Raw genomic sequence first — 14,097 nt, 5'->3', positions numbered from 1 at the left:
GGGGTGGTGGTCTCTGTAAAGCAAAGTTGTTCTCACATGTAAATACAGGCTGAGTGCAGAGACATTTGTTCCAGTTATCACAGACTGATCAAATCAGGGAACAGAGAGCTTTGCCGCTGTCAAAGACTGGTGATCCATTTAATATTGATAAAAGAAATGCAGCCTCCTGTTTCATGACTTAAAAGATGGCCCCATGTCACTTTGGCACATGTTGAAAAATCAGGCCATATCTTAAGATGTGGGGGAGAGCAGGAGACAGCACCCAGAATGTGCCACGATGTCACAAGTTCGGTCTTCGGACATTCCCGATTCACAGCAATAGAAAATGAGATCAGCACTGCCTCATGTTACTATCTGGAGGCAACAAAATAAGTCTCTATCTCTCTCAAACACCTTGAACACACAACCCTATGAGTGAAGCACTTACTTGCATTTTCTGATTTAAAAATCTCAGCTTCTGGTTCAACAACTCTATTTCCTAAAAGAGAAAATAAACAGCAGGACAGATAAACATATTTGGATCTCACAGTATTACGTTACTAAGCAGATTTTATATTTATTTGTGGAAACATGAATGTGCAAGATTTCTACTATTGACTTCATGGAAAAGAAAATTGGATGAGATGTAAAATGGGCAGCCGATTCACTAACACCCATTTTTCGATAAAAGTTAAAATTACCCCTGTATAGAATCATACAGCACAGAAAGAGGCCATTCGGTCCGACATGCCTGTGCCAGCTCTTTGAAGAGCTATCCAATTAGCCCCACTCCCCTGCTCTTTCCCCATAGCCCTGCAAATTTTTCCTTTTCAACTATTTATCCAATTCCCTTTTGAAAGTTACTATTGAATCTGCTTCCACCACCTTTTCAGGCAGTGCATTCCAGATTATAACAACTTTCTATGTAAAAACATTTCTCCTCATCTCCCCTCTGGTCCTTTTGCCGATTACCTTAAATGTTTGTCCTCTGGTTAACAACCCTCCTGCCAGTGGAAATAGTTTCTCCTTATTTATTCTATCAAAACCCTTCATAATTTTGCACACCTCTATTAAATCTCCCCTTAACTTTCTTTGCTTTAAAGGAGAACAATCCCAACTTCTCCAGTCTCTCCACATAACTGAAGTCCCTCATCCCTGGTACCATTTTAGTAAAACTCCTCTGCACCCTCCCCAAGGTCTTGACATTCTTCCTAAAGTGCAGTGCCTAGAACTGGACATAATACTCTAGCTCAGGACTAACCTGTGATTTATAAAGGTTTAGCATAACTTCCTTGCTTTTGTACTGTATGCCTCTGTTGATAAACCCCAGGATCTCGTATACTTTTTTAACAGCCTCATCAACTTGTCCTGCCACCTTCAACGATTTGTATATGTGAACACCCAGGTCTCTCTGTTCCTATATCCTCTTTAAAATTGTACTCTTTTGTTTATATTGCCTCTCCTCATTCTTCCTTCTAAAATGCATGACTTCAGACTTCTCTGCATGAAATTTCATCTGCCATGTGTCTGCCCATTTCACCAGCCTGTCTATGTCTTGCTGAAGTCTGCCACTGTCCTACTCATTGTTTAGTACATTTCCAAGTTTTGTCTTATCTGCAAACTTTGAAATTATGCTCTTTATACCCAAGTCCAGGTCATTAATATTTATCAAAAAGAGCAATGGTCCTAATACCGACCCCTGGGGGACACCACTGTATACTTCCCTCCAGTCTGAAGAAGAACTATTTATCTCTATATGAAGTGATCAACATCAAATTTAGACAGCCACAGACTAGTATCCATACTGGCAATCATATCAAAGCCCATGCAAATCATAGTGAATGGGAAACCACTGCAATCATTCAATCACAACAACCTGCTATCAATATCACTGTTATTGATAGTGAACCAGAATTATATTATATTCATGCTCTACAGAAAAGGCAGGCTTTGAAATAAAATAAACAAAAGGTTGATTATATCCTTTCATTAAAATAAACTTTTTCGGATCATATATATATCACGTGACTAATGTTGATTCCAAATATCCATAAATTATGTGTACCAAGCTGTAACAAATTTGAGAGTCCATCTTTGTAGTTAAAAATTTAATACAGAAATATTCAAAACATTGGAAGATGTTTCAGGGAAGGGGTGAGGAGTCCTTCCGACAAATTCCCACCATGGGAATTGTCCGCTATCAGTTTCCTCCAGCTTCCTTCTTGGCGGATCATGCTGCCTGCCATTTTCCCAGTTCTGCCCTGATGGCAAATGAAGGTGTTTAGGTCTTTGGTGGCTTTCCTTCTGTTTCTGCCTTTGCTCCACCGACTGGAGGGAACACCTGCAAGGATGAGGTGTTTGGGGTTCTGTGGCTGTGAAAGCCAGACAAAATAAACTCTGTGGCAGCCCATGGAACTGCAAAAGGTGCTTTGGACATTCCTATCTTCCCCACAACTCTTGAAACTGGCAAGAAAATTGTGAAATTGAATTATCAGAGGTTTTGTGTGCTTAATTTTGTACATGTGTTTTGCATTTGCATGCAGGGGGAAGGAATAAATTGAGGACTATAAGCTGACTTTGTTCCAATTCAAGGTTCTTAATTCAAAACAAATATCCATTTTCTACCAGTTGGCACTGCAATTGCGGTGAGAATAAAGCAGTCTTGTAGCTGCTCCACCACAAGCTAATCAAGTAATCAGGGTAACTATAAAATGAGATTTAACATCATTTTCTGAGAAATAAACAAAAGAACCATGAAATATTATTTAAAGCTTCAGGTTATTTATTACCTGTCGAGTGTGTGCAATGGACAGTGAATACTTGTTAATAAGTAAGCAAAATAAAATATCACCATTGAATACCTGGAACATGTAAGAAGGGCTCAGAAAGTCCTTCTTGTTCTTGAGTATTTTACTTAGAACCTAGACGAACTTTGTGAAGGAAAAACATACAGAAGGAGCAGCAATTGCGATAGGTAGCTGAATTGCAAAGAGGCTACTTATTTCAGTATTGTAGATATTTGCTGCCTGCCATAAATGTGATAAATGTGTTGTACCACTCCACATTATAAAGAATATAGAAGACCTCAGATATTCTGCAAGAGAGTGGAATAGGTTAAAATGGAGCCAGCTCACTAGCACCCTGAAGTTAACAGAAAGTTAGTGTAAAGTTTCCACCCTCCAGCTGACCATTGTGTGCAGCTGGGTTCATGCAGAGCCAATGAAATTTTTTTCCCCAGCAGATTTTGAAGGCTTCTGCTCCTTTTAAATCTAGCTCTACCCATTTCAGCCGCTGCAACGAGCTTTCCATTGCAGCATCATACAATTTCCCTCTCCTGGTACTGTGGATACCATTGGGAGTCCGCCTTGCATAATTTAACCCCAACCCAAGAAAATATGAAGGGGTTACCATGGGGGTCAAAATGATGGGCAGAAGTCCCACCCACCACACTTCTGGCTGGAAAACAGAATTGGGGGAAAATCCACCCCTATATATCTTTAAAATGGTTTTAAAACAGCTTATTGCTTGTAGGATCATTTATGGCTCTTAATGATAGCTCCAAATACATGCTGTCATTGATGGAGAAAGTAAAAGTATATGTGATTCATAAGTGTAATACAATTTGGTGGGATGTGGCAAATGATGTTCCCCAAGGATCTATACTGAGGCCTCAGCTTTTCATCATATATATCAATGGTTTGGATGAAGGAATACAGATTTGTTGTACATCCAAATTTGCAGATGACACTATATTAGGAGGCACAGTAAGTTGTGGTGGATGGGAGGAGGAAGTTACAAAGGGACATAGACAGACTAAGTGAGTGGGCAAAACTATGGCATTTGAGGTTCAATGTGGGGAAGTGTGAGGTCATCCATTTTGGATCTGAGAAAGACAAATCTGAATGTTTTCTTAGTGGTGACAGACTAGGAGCTGTGGAAGAGAAAAAGGGATTTAGGCATCTATGTACACAAATCACTAAAAGCTAGTGCACAGGTACAAAAAAGAATCAAAAACGCTAATGGAATGTTCCCTTTATCTCAAGAGGATTGGAATTCAAAAGTTATGAAGTTATGCTTCAGTTGTAGAAAGCTTTGGTCAGACCCCATCTGGAGTACTGTGTTCAGTTTTGGGCACCAAAACTCAGGAAAGATATACTGGCCTTGGAAGGGGTGTAGCACAGATTCACCAGAATGATACCATGTTAAATTATGAGGATAGGTTGCATAAACTTGGCTTGAACGTTGAGGTGTGATCTAATCGAAGTATTTAAAATGATTAAAGGATTCAATAGGCTAGATACAGAGAAACTATTTCCTCTGGCGAGGGAATCCAGAACAGGAGGGCATAATCTTAAAATTAGAACTAGGCCATTTAGGAGTGTAATAAGGAAGCACTTTTCACATAAGGGGTAGTGGAAATCTGGAACTCACTCCCCCAAAAGCCTGTGGTTGCTGGGTCAATTGGAATTTTCAAGACTGAGATCGATAGATTTTTGTTAGGTCAGGGTATCAAGGGATATTGGAACAAAGGCGGGTAAATGGAGTTGAGGTACAGATCAGCCATGATCTAATTGAATGACGGAACAAACTCGAGGGGCTGAATGACCTACTCCTGTTCCTATGTTTCAATGTTCTATGGAAGTAAAACAACTAAAGCAGTTAACTTTTTGGTTCAATGGACAAGGGTTATATAAATCCTACTAGTCAAATTGTTCATTGACTGGTTGATAACAGATGATATCTACCTCATTTAGCTTCTCTTGCCGTCTCATTTTTATTTCTGGTGCCACTTCCTCTATTCTCTCAATCTAAAAGAAATTTTACAAAAAGAAAGTCAATCAAATTATTGACATTTGAATACTGATGGGAAATGAACAGCACAATGAAAATTACTTCCTGGACACCCCTCACATTTTGTTATACACAGCTTTAAATAAACACTGTTGATGTAGTGCATATTGTGTAAACATTAAGTCAACATTGTTGTTGTCATACATGCTAAGCAACCATAAAAACATTAAAATCATTCCTGAGGCAAACTGTTCTTTTCATAATAAACTGAGACAAATATCCTTGACTAACTGAAAGAACAAATGCATTATATTCAATCTCATTACATCTCTCAGAAATGTCTCAAAATGCTGTACATACAATTAATTATTTTAAGTGACATTACTAATGTTATGTAGCAATAGAAAGGCATGCAAAGAACAAAAGGGTTGGTTAATATCTAAGCAAGGCGTCAATTGTTTCTCAATTAGTAGCACTCTCGCCTCCAAGTCAGAAGGTTGTGGGTTCAAGTTCTACTCCAAAGACTTGGGCACAAAATCTAGACTGACACTCCAGTGCAGTACTGAGGAAGTGTTGCACTGTCGGAGGTGCCGATTTTCGGATGAGACGATAAACTGAGACCACGTCAGCCCCCTCAGGTGGACGTAAAAGATCCCATGGCACTATTTCAAAGAAGAGCAGGGGAGTTCTCCCTGGTGTCCTGGCCAATTTCCAGCTGCCCTGCCCCTGGCACATTCCTACACAAGCAAGCTTAACACCCTTCATTCACATCTTTCCACACCACTCTGCAGAAGCCCAGACACTCCTTCTGTGTGACACTTCAATTTATACATACTTCTATTCTAATACACTGTATTCACTACTTCCCTCTCCCCAGATGATGTTCGAACATCCATCCCCAGCATGCTATACTTCCAAGAAATTGGAAGAGATGGCTAAGATTTAAACTTGCTCTAAGGGTTTCATGGTGCCCAAGAAAGAGCCCTTGGGGAACACAAATGCAGACTGGATGATGACTTTGCCAAGCACTTCTGTTCTGTCTGCAAAAGAAGGAAAATTGATTAATATTTGAAAAAGAAAAAAATAAGGGATATGGGAGGAGGATGGGGGAATGGGACTAACCTGAAAGCCTTTTCAGGAAGCCAACACAGGTGCAATGGGCCAAATGGCCTCTTTTTGTGCTGTAAAATTCTATGATTCTAAGTGGGATCCTGAACTCCCACTTCAACTCCCCATCCAATTCCCACTCTGCCTTTGGCCTCTTAACGTGTTCCAACCAAGCTTAACACAACCTTTAGGAGCAGCAACCCCAAACCGGCAGTGTGGCACCTATGAAGGAGGAGGCTGCCTTCACCAAGAATCGATCCCTTTAACTCATATAAACTGCCTGGGAAAGTTAAGCCTAGCAATTAACAATGGTCCAGAAATTGATGCAATAGTGCATCTCGCAATGAATGACGTTAATTGGACTTTTAACTCAAAGTTCAGGTTGCACTATATTTGCGTTGCAAATTTCTGGAACGTTGAAGTGATAATGATGCATCAATGTTAATGTTGCATCTGGGACCTCATGAACGTCGTTCCCAATGGTCTATCTCTTTCACCAATGAAAGAAGAGGATAGAGAAAGAAACACGGCAAATGACGGAGCAGGAACTAGGGTAAATCAGAGTCAAATTAGAGACAGAAAGAGAAATAAAGAGAGGGAAAGAGAGTTAATTAAGAGAGAGAGAAAAAAGATACAGAAAGGAAAAGTAAGAAAAAAATTTAAAAGAACAGGCAGAAGACAAGGACTGTAACCAAGTTGTGTTTGGGAATTGTTGTATTGGTCCTTGAGAAGTGAATAGTAGATGGCAGGGTAGGTACGCAAAATGTACAAACATTCTTGACCCATGGAGTATAGAAGTAGCGGCCCCGTCCATTGTGATCAGGAACAGTAGATCACCCAGTGGGTACGCCAGTCCACTGCTTTCGTAGGAACGTAGGAATTGCTAGATGAGAAAAGACCAAGGTCCATCTAGTTTGCCTTCTACCATCCTGGTAGTCACATATACAATGATAATGAAGTTGTTGACTAATCATAGCAATCTATCTCTATCAATTAGTCTACAACAGACCCAGAAAAGAGACAAGGAAAACCTCAGTGGAGGAGAGTTTTGGGAACCATAGGTCCTAAGTCTCCTTTTTCCTTCCAAAGAACTAAACTTACCACGTCATGTCTCAAATTACTCATATACTGTATCCCAAAATTATTTTCTGTAAGAAATCTATCTAATTTGCATTTCTGAGCATCGAAACAGCTTTGCATCCTGATAATTATTGCCTTCTGACACTAAAAGGAGTGTGGATGGCAGAACTGACACAAAAATACTGCCAACACAGATAAAAAGTTTTAAAATCGTATAGGAACAATTCACTACCCACTGGAGTGAGATTCCACAGCTTCATTGTTCCCCTTCTGGACCTCCAAGCTTGAGTATCATGTCAGGACCATAAATCACAGCATTAACAGGCATGAATTACCAGCCCTAAATGACTGCGGAGACATTAATCCGCTTTAACAGCGTAAATCCAGCAATTTTATGACATGCAATTAATTTCAATGGAGAGGCTCAGGGCAAGGTTGCATTTTTTTCGGTTTTGTCGAGGCTAACAGCAGATTGTCCAGCAATTTGTGGAGAATCAGAACTCATGACACATCTCTTCTTCCCCGCAACTAGCTGGAGTTTTTACAAACTATTAATGGTCAGCGCCATTAATTCACCATTATTTTTCCCGCAATTTCTGGCCAAATATGTTAGGCAGTTCTTTTCCCAGAGAATGTGGCAAAGGTTGCCGGCTTGTGCGGTGAAGGATGATTCGCTGTATACTTTCAAGAGAGAGCTGGACCTGTTTCTGGCTGGGAGGAGATCAATTTGTACAAGAGGTAGGTACACTGTAATATAAATCAGGGTCAATATGATCTCCTGGACTAGTTTTGATTGCCTAAAGGGGTCAGGGAGGAATTTACCAGATTTTTTCCCCCTAATTGGCCTGAGTTTTTAAATCAAGTAACTTTCCTCTCCCAGGAGATTACATAGTTCTGGGTGGGTAGGGAGTGTCTGTATCGTGATGCATAAGGTAGCTTTAACAATCCAACTACAGGGGACCAGCTCTCCATCTGGCTAATTCACCCATTTTATATGAACACGGAGCTTTGGGGGGCAGAGTTCATCCAAAGAACTTAAATTTCATTAACATAACTCTTCTTTCACAAGAAGGCTTGCAATTGCAGGATGCTCTGCAGCCCTCTTAGTCTGAACATTGACTTTTAGCAACTTCATACCTTAGCTATCTCTTCCCCATTTTCTTGAAAGGGGTGCCGAGGATGCACTGACCGTCCATTGGCATTCAGTGGGAGGGGAGGTGGGTTGGTGCTTCTGGTATAGACTCCATAAGACCATAAGAGCTAGGAGCAGGAGTAGGCCTTTGGCCCTTCGAGCCTGCTCCGCCATTTAATGAGATCATGGCTGATCTGATTTTTACCTCAACTCCACCTTCCTGCCTTTTCCCCATATCCTTTGACTCCCTTGCTGATCAAAAATTGGTCTAACTCAGCGTTGAATGTATTCAATGACTCAGCTTCCACAGCTTTTTGGGGTAAAGAATTCCAAAGATTCACGACCCTCTGGGAGAAGAAATTCCTCCTCATTTCCATCTTAAACGGCAACCCCTTGGTCTGAGATTATGCCCCCTAGTTTTAAATTCCCCCATCAGGGGTAACATCCTCTCAACATCTACCCTATCGAGTCCCCTCAAAATCTTATATGTTTCAATAAGATCTTCTCTCATTCTTCTAAACTCCAATGAATATAGATCCAACCTGTTCAATCTTTCCTCATATAACAATCCTTCCATACCTGGAATCAACCTAGTTACATTAGAACTCAGTTCTGGCTGGGAGTCTGAGCCCTGGGCATTGGCCTGCCGTTTCTGTCTTCGGCTGTTATGTGTTTTCCAGCATTTGCAGTCATTTTTTCTTTTTATTTCTTGCATTGTCCTGCCTTTGTTTTCTATCTTCCTCATGCCTTTTCACTGCATTACTTCACTATTTTCACATTTTCTTGTTCTTTTAATATCTTTATATTGCCTCATTGAAATAATCTTTACTTGTCATCCATAAGTTTTAACCTCTTTCCAGTTGTCCAGTTTAAAAAAAAACTTGTTGACCATTCAAATCATCAACTCTTCTCAGTGATAAAAGTCAGCATTCCTGATTCTCGAATAAAATCAGAAAATATAGGTCAAGAAAAGTGCACTTTGACCCATCATGGATATTGAATAGCTGTTACGTGTATGGTTGCCAACTCTGGTTGGCGGCATTCCTGGAGGTTTGATCATGCTATGTTCTGACCACATGCCATCTGACCATGTGATGCCTGATCATGTGACATCTGATTATATGATATCTACAAATGTGATTGCATTTACATTATAAAGGTTGGGTCCACAATAGTTGAGTATCTTTGCTTGTAGTTTCACCCCCGCAGCTGTTGTGCGAGAAGTTCCAAGAACCAAACCACTCATGAGCAGGTGAAGAGGGGAAACCAAGGGTGGGGGAGCAATTTTCGGAGGGGAACCAGAGGTGGGAGGAACTTTGACTGCACCAATAACTATTGGTAACTCACTAAATTTGCACTGACTATTAACAGCAATTCTGGTAACAGTCAGATTCCTCTCATAACAACAGTAATATAGTGACTCACCGATATTCTGATAGTAGCAATCATATAACCCACTGATATTCACCCTGAAACCATAGCCAGAAATCCCCTGCACTGCACAAGGTGTGGTCAGGCTCCCCAGCTGATGCCATTTTTAATAGGCCCGATGTCTCTCCCTATCTCCTTGGTCTCTGGTTTGGACTCTGGTTCTATGTGAAGGTGATAACTCTGAACTACAAACCTCATTCAGAGCTAATCTGTACGTGGACTTCACATGTCAAAACCGTCCGGTAAAGACCAACCTGAACCAAACCAAGAAATTGTACAAAGGGCAACAGGCTGTGTTTGGGGTGTTTTTCACAGGGCACATTGTCCTCAACTCAGCTCAGCACCAATATTTCTAAAACTACTCCCTGGCTCAGTCTCAATAGAGGAGAGTTTTCATAGAATTATAGAAATTACAGCACTGGAGGAGGCCATTCGGCCTCAGGTGCTGGTGCACTTTCCTGAAACCCCATTCCCCCAGATCCTTTTATATTCCTCCTTTTCAAATATTTTTCCCCTTCCCTTTTAAATTAAGTTCTAGTTTCTACCTCAATAGCCACATCTGGTGATGGATCCCATGGTCTAATAGCCCTCAGCTGAAGAATCTTCCTCCTCCTATCCCCCTTGGTTCTTCCACTGAGAATCCTTGGTTTCTGTTCTCTTCTTCCCCATTCGCCACCAGTGGAAACCATCTTTCACTATTTACCAACAGTAACGTCCCCAGGTTTCACTTACCCCTTTACTGGCTGCTCCTCTCTCAGTGCTGTTCCCACTCACCACCTTGCTGCTGCTGCTCCCGACTCCGCTGGTCACCACGCCCACACCCACCCTATTCTCCACTCCCTGTTTGAGCCCCATTCCCCGAACTCCAGTCCCTTTCTCCCCTGATCCCCAGTCTCGCTCTCTCCCTGAGCCCCCATTCCCCAGTCTCCATCTCAACCCCCGAGCTCCCATTCCCTAGTGTACCTCCCCATTCCACTTTTCCTTATACTACTTTCTGACACCAAAGTGGCAGTGTTTGAGATAAATGTGGAGAGATTGCTGCATGGCCTGCACCTCAAAGTATGATCACAATGGAATGTCAGCAGAAATCTTCATGAAATTCAAATTTGAATTAAACTCTAGCCTTTATATATCGTCATGTTATTTGCAAAGGAAAAGATCACCCACATTAGGTGCCAAAGGTGAAGAAACAGCAACCGCCAGGTCCTTAAGTAGGCATCAGAAGGCTGTTTTACAATTCCTGGACAGATACACCAGGAAGGTGGTAGATGATGAAGAAGTTGGAGAAGGACAGTCAAGCTCTGGTTGGTAATCTAAATCAAAAATAAGAGTGCACCCTCCTAAAATGAATGACCTTTGTATCCCTTTCTAACGGAAACAAGAACCTGATAATCAGCCTGACAGTTCCAGCGAGCCCACTCCTGCACCAAATTCACCAACTCCGTCTGGCACTGTATTATTCAAGCACTATCCCAGATACACCCACTCAGGAGAATCTAACTAGTTTGACAGGGGACATATCAGAGGGTCAACCGCAAAGCACCAGTGAGCAGGAGGACTTGGGAGATGATGAGGAGGAACCAGCTATCTCTTCCCGGGGGGAGGGCTAGAACAACTGGCCTCAGCTGAGGAGTCCATGGACTCAGATCTCAGGAGCCCAGTCTTGCAAAGAATTATGATTTAGGAGCAATATGTTCTGAGGTGTTACAAATAGGCCAAGTTCTCATGTGAACCATTTGCCCAACTGAGACTGTGGCCAGCACAAATGGGCTGCAAGATGTAGTCGCAGATGTCAATGTTTCTTATGATGGTGACAACGTGGCTGCATGAATCCAGCTGCCCACACCCCCGCCGCCCCAACAACCCCCAACCAATGCCAGCACAAGAGGGAACATCTTGCGTAAGCCCAGCAGGCACTGAACGCACAAGCAACATGACACCAAAAGCAGGTCTTGCATGAACATAAGTATTACTGAGACAAGTGCCACTTCAGTCATGAGAACATAAGAAATAGAAGCAAGAGTAGGTCAAACGGTTCCTCAAGCCTGCTCCACCATTCAATAAGATTGTAGTTGATCTTCAACCGCAAGTCCATTTTTCCACCTGATCCCCATATCCCATGATTCCATTAGAGTCCAAAAATCTATTGATCTCAGCCTTGAATATACTCAACGACTCAGCATCCACAGCCCTCTGAGGTACAGAATTTCAAAGATTCACAACCCTCTGAGTGAAGAAATTTCTCCTCATCTCAGTCCTACATGGCCGAACCCTTATCCTGAGACTATGTCCCCTAGTTCTAGACTCTCCAGCCAGGGAAAACAGCCTCTCAGCATCTACCATGTCAAGCCCTCTCAGAATCTTCTATGTTTTAATGAGATCACCTTTCATTCTTCTAAATTCCAGAGAATATAGGCCCATTCTACTCAATCTCTCCTCATAGAACAACCCTCTCATCCCAGGAATCAATCTAGTGAACCTTCATTGCACCGCCTCTAAGGCAAGTATATCCATCCTTAGATATGGAGACTAAAACTGCACACAGTACTCCAGGTGTGGTCTCACCATAGCACTGTACATTTGCAGCAAGACTTCTTTACTCTTGTACTCCAACCCCCTTGCAATAAAGGCCAACATCCCATTTGCCATCCTTATTGCTTGCTGTACCTAGAATCATACAATCATGGAATGGTTACGTAGAAATATAGAAAATAGGAGCAAGAGTAGGCCATTCGGCCCTTCGGGCCTGCTCAGCCATTCAAGATGATCATGGCTGGTGGTCTAACTCAGTTAGACGACCCTATTCCTGATTTTTCCCCATATCCCTTGATCCCTTTAGCATTAAGAAATATATCTATCTCCTTCTTGAATACATCTAATGACTTGGCCTCCACTGCCTTCTGTGGTCGAGAATTCCAAAGGTTCACCACCCTCTGAGTGAAGAAATTTCTCCTCACCTCGGTTCTAAATAGTATACCCCGTATCCTGAGACTGTGACCCCTGGTTCTGGACTCCCCAGCCATCGGGAACATCCTCCCTGCATCTAGTCTGTCTAGTCCTGTTAGAATTTTATATGTTTCGATGAGATCACCTCTCATTCTTCTAAACTCTAGTGAATATAGGCCTAGTCGATCCAATCTCTCCGCATACGTCAGTCCTGCCATCCCAGGAATCAGTCTGGTTACAGCATGGAAGGAGGCCATTCGGCCCATTGAGTCCGTGCCGGCTCTCTGTAGGAGCAATCCAGCTAGTCCCACTCCCCGCCCTATCCCTGTAGCCCTGCATATGTTTTTCCTTCAAGTACTTGTCCAATTCCCTTTTGAAAGCCATGATTTAATCTGCCTCCACCACCCCCTCAGGCAGTACATTCTGGATCATAACCACTCGCTATTTTTAAAAAAATGTCCTCATGTCGCATTTGGTTCTTTTGCCAATCACCTTAAATCTACGTCCTCTAGTTCTTGACCCTTCCGCCAATGGGAACAGTTTCTCTCTATCTAGTCTGTCTAGGCCCTTCATGATTTTGAATACCTCTATCAAATCTCCTCTCAACCTTCTTTGTTCCAAGAAGAACAACCCCAGCTTCTCCAGTCTATCCACGCAACTAAAGTCCCTCAGCCCTGGAATCATTCTAGTAAATCTCTTCTGCACCCTCTAAAGCCTTCACATCTTTCCTAAAGTGGGGTACCCAGAACTGGGCGCAATACGCCAGTTGTGGCCGAAGCAGTGTTTTATAAAGGTTCATCATAACCTCCTTGCTTTTGTACTCTATGCTCCTATTTATGAAGCCCAGGATTCCGTATGCTTTTTTAACCACTTTCTCAACCTGCCCTGCCACCTTCAACGATTTGTGCACATATACCCCCAGATCTCTCTGTTCCTGCAAACCTTTAGTTGATATTGCTTCACCTTGTTCTTCCTACCAAAATGTATCACTTCACACTTTTCTGCGTTAAATTTCATCTGCCATGTGTCCACCCATTCCACCACCCTGTCTATGTCCTCTTGAAGTCTATCACTATCCTCCTCACTGTTCACTACACTTCCAAGTTTTGTGTCATCTGCAAATTTTGAAATTGTGCCCTGTACACCCAAGTCCAAGCCATTAATATATATCAAGAAAAGCAATGGTCCTAGTACTGACCCCTGGGGAACACCACTGTATACGTCCCTCCAGACCGAAAAACAAACGTTCACTACTACTCTCTGTTTTCTGTCACTTAGCCAATTTTGTATCCATGCTGCCGCTGCCCCTTTTATTCCATGGGCTTCAACTTTGATGACAAGCCTATTATGCGGCAGTTATCAAACGCCTTTTGGAAGTCCATATATACATCAGCCGCATTGCTCTCATCAAACCTCTTTGTTACCTCATCAAAAACTCAATCAAGTTAGTTAAACACGATTTGCCTTTAACAAATCCGTGCTGGCTTTCCTTTATTAATCCACATTTGTCCAAGTGACTGTTTATTTTGTCCCGGATTATCCTTAACCTTGGCACCAGGCAGGTAACACAGCTTTCGGGACTCCCGGTCACGGCTGCAGAGGTCAGTACCTATCCCTCTGACTATACTATC

General features: G+C 42.2%; 1 protein-coding gene across 2 annotated transcripts in view; it reads right to left on the bottom strand.

The window, feature by feature from the left end:
• The window catches only part of si:zfos-1056e6.1 (uncharacterized protein LOC107988029 homolog), a 148,448-nt gene that overhangs the window by 10,930 nt on the left and 123,421 nt on the right, over positions 1 to 14,097 (bottom strand). The window contains exons 7-8 of one of the 2 annotated variants that reach the window (XM_067988345.1): positions 4,725 to 4,787; positions 428 to 478 (exon numbers count right to left, since the gene is read on the bottom strand). In XM_067988345.1, coding sequence (XP_067844446.1) covers positions 428 to 478; positions 4,725 to 4,787 — 114 coding nt within the window. Of the gene's footprint in view, positions 1 to 427; positions 479 to 2,178; positions 2,443 to 4,724; positions 4,788 to 14,097 lie in introns of those variants that run through there. The other variant, XM_067988346.1, reaches the window with a different exon arrangement.

The sequence above is a fragment of the Heptranchias perlo genome, chromosome 8, assembly GCF_035084215.1.
Source record: "Heptranchias perlo isolate sHepPer1 chromosome 8, sHepPer1.hap1, whole genome shotgun sequence".
Lineage (NCBI taxonomy): Eukaryota > Metazoa > Chordata > Chondrichthyes > Hexanchiformes > Hexanchidae > Heptranchias > Heptranchias perlo.
The sequence above is the reverse complement of the archived record's forward strand: the minus strand, read 5'-3'. Positions and strand labels throughout refer to the sequence as shown.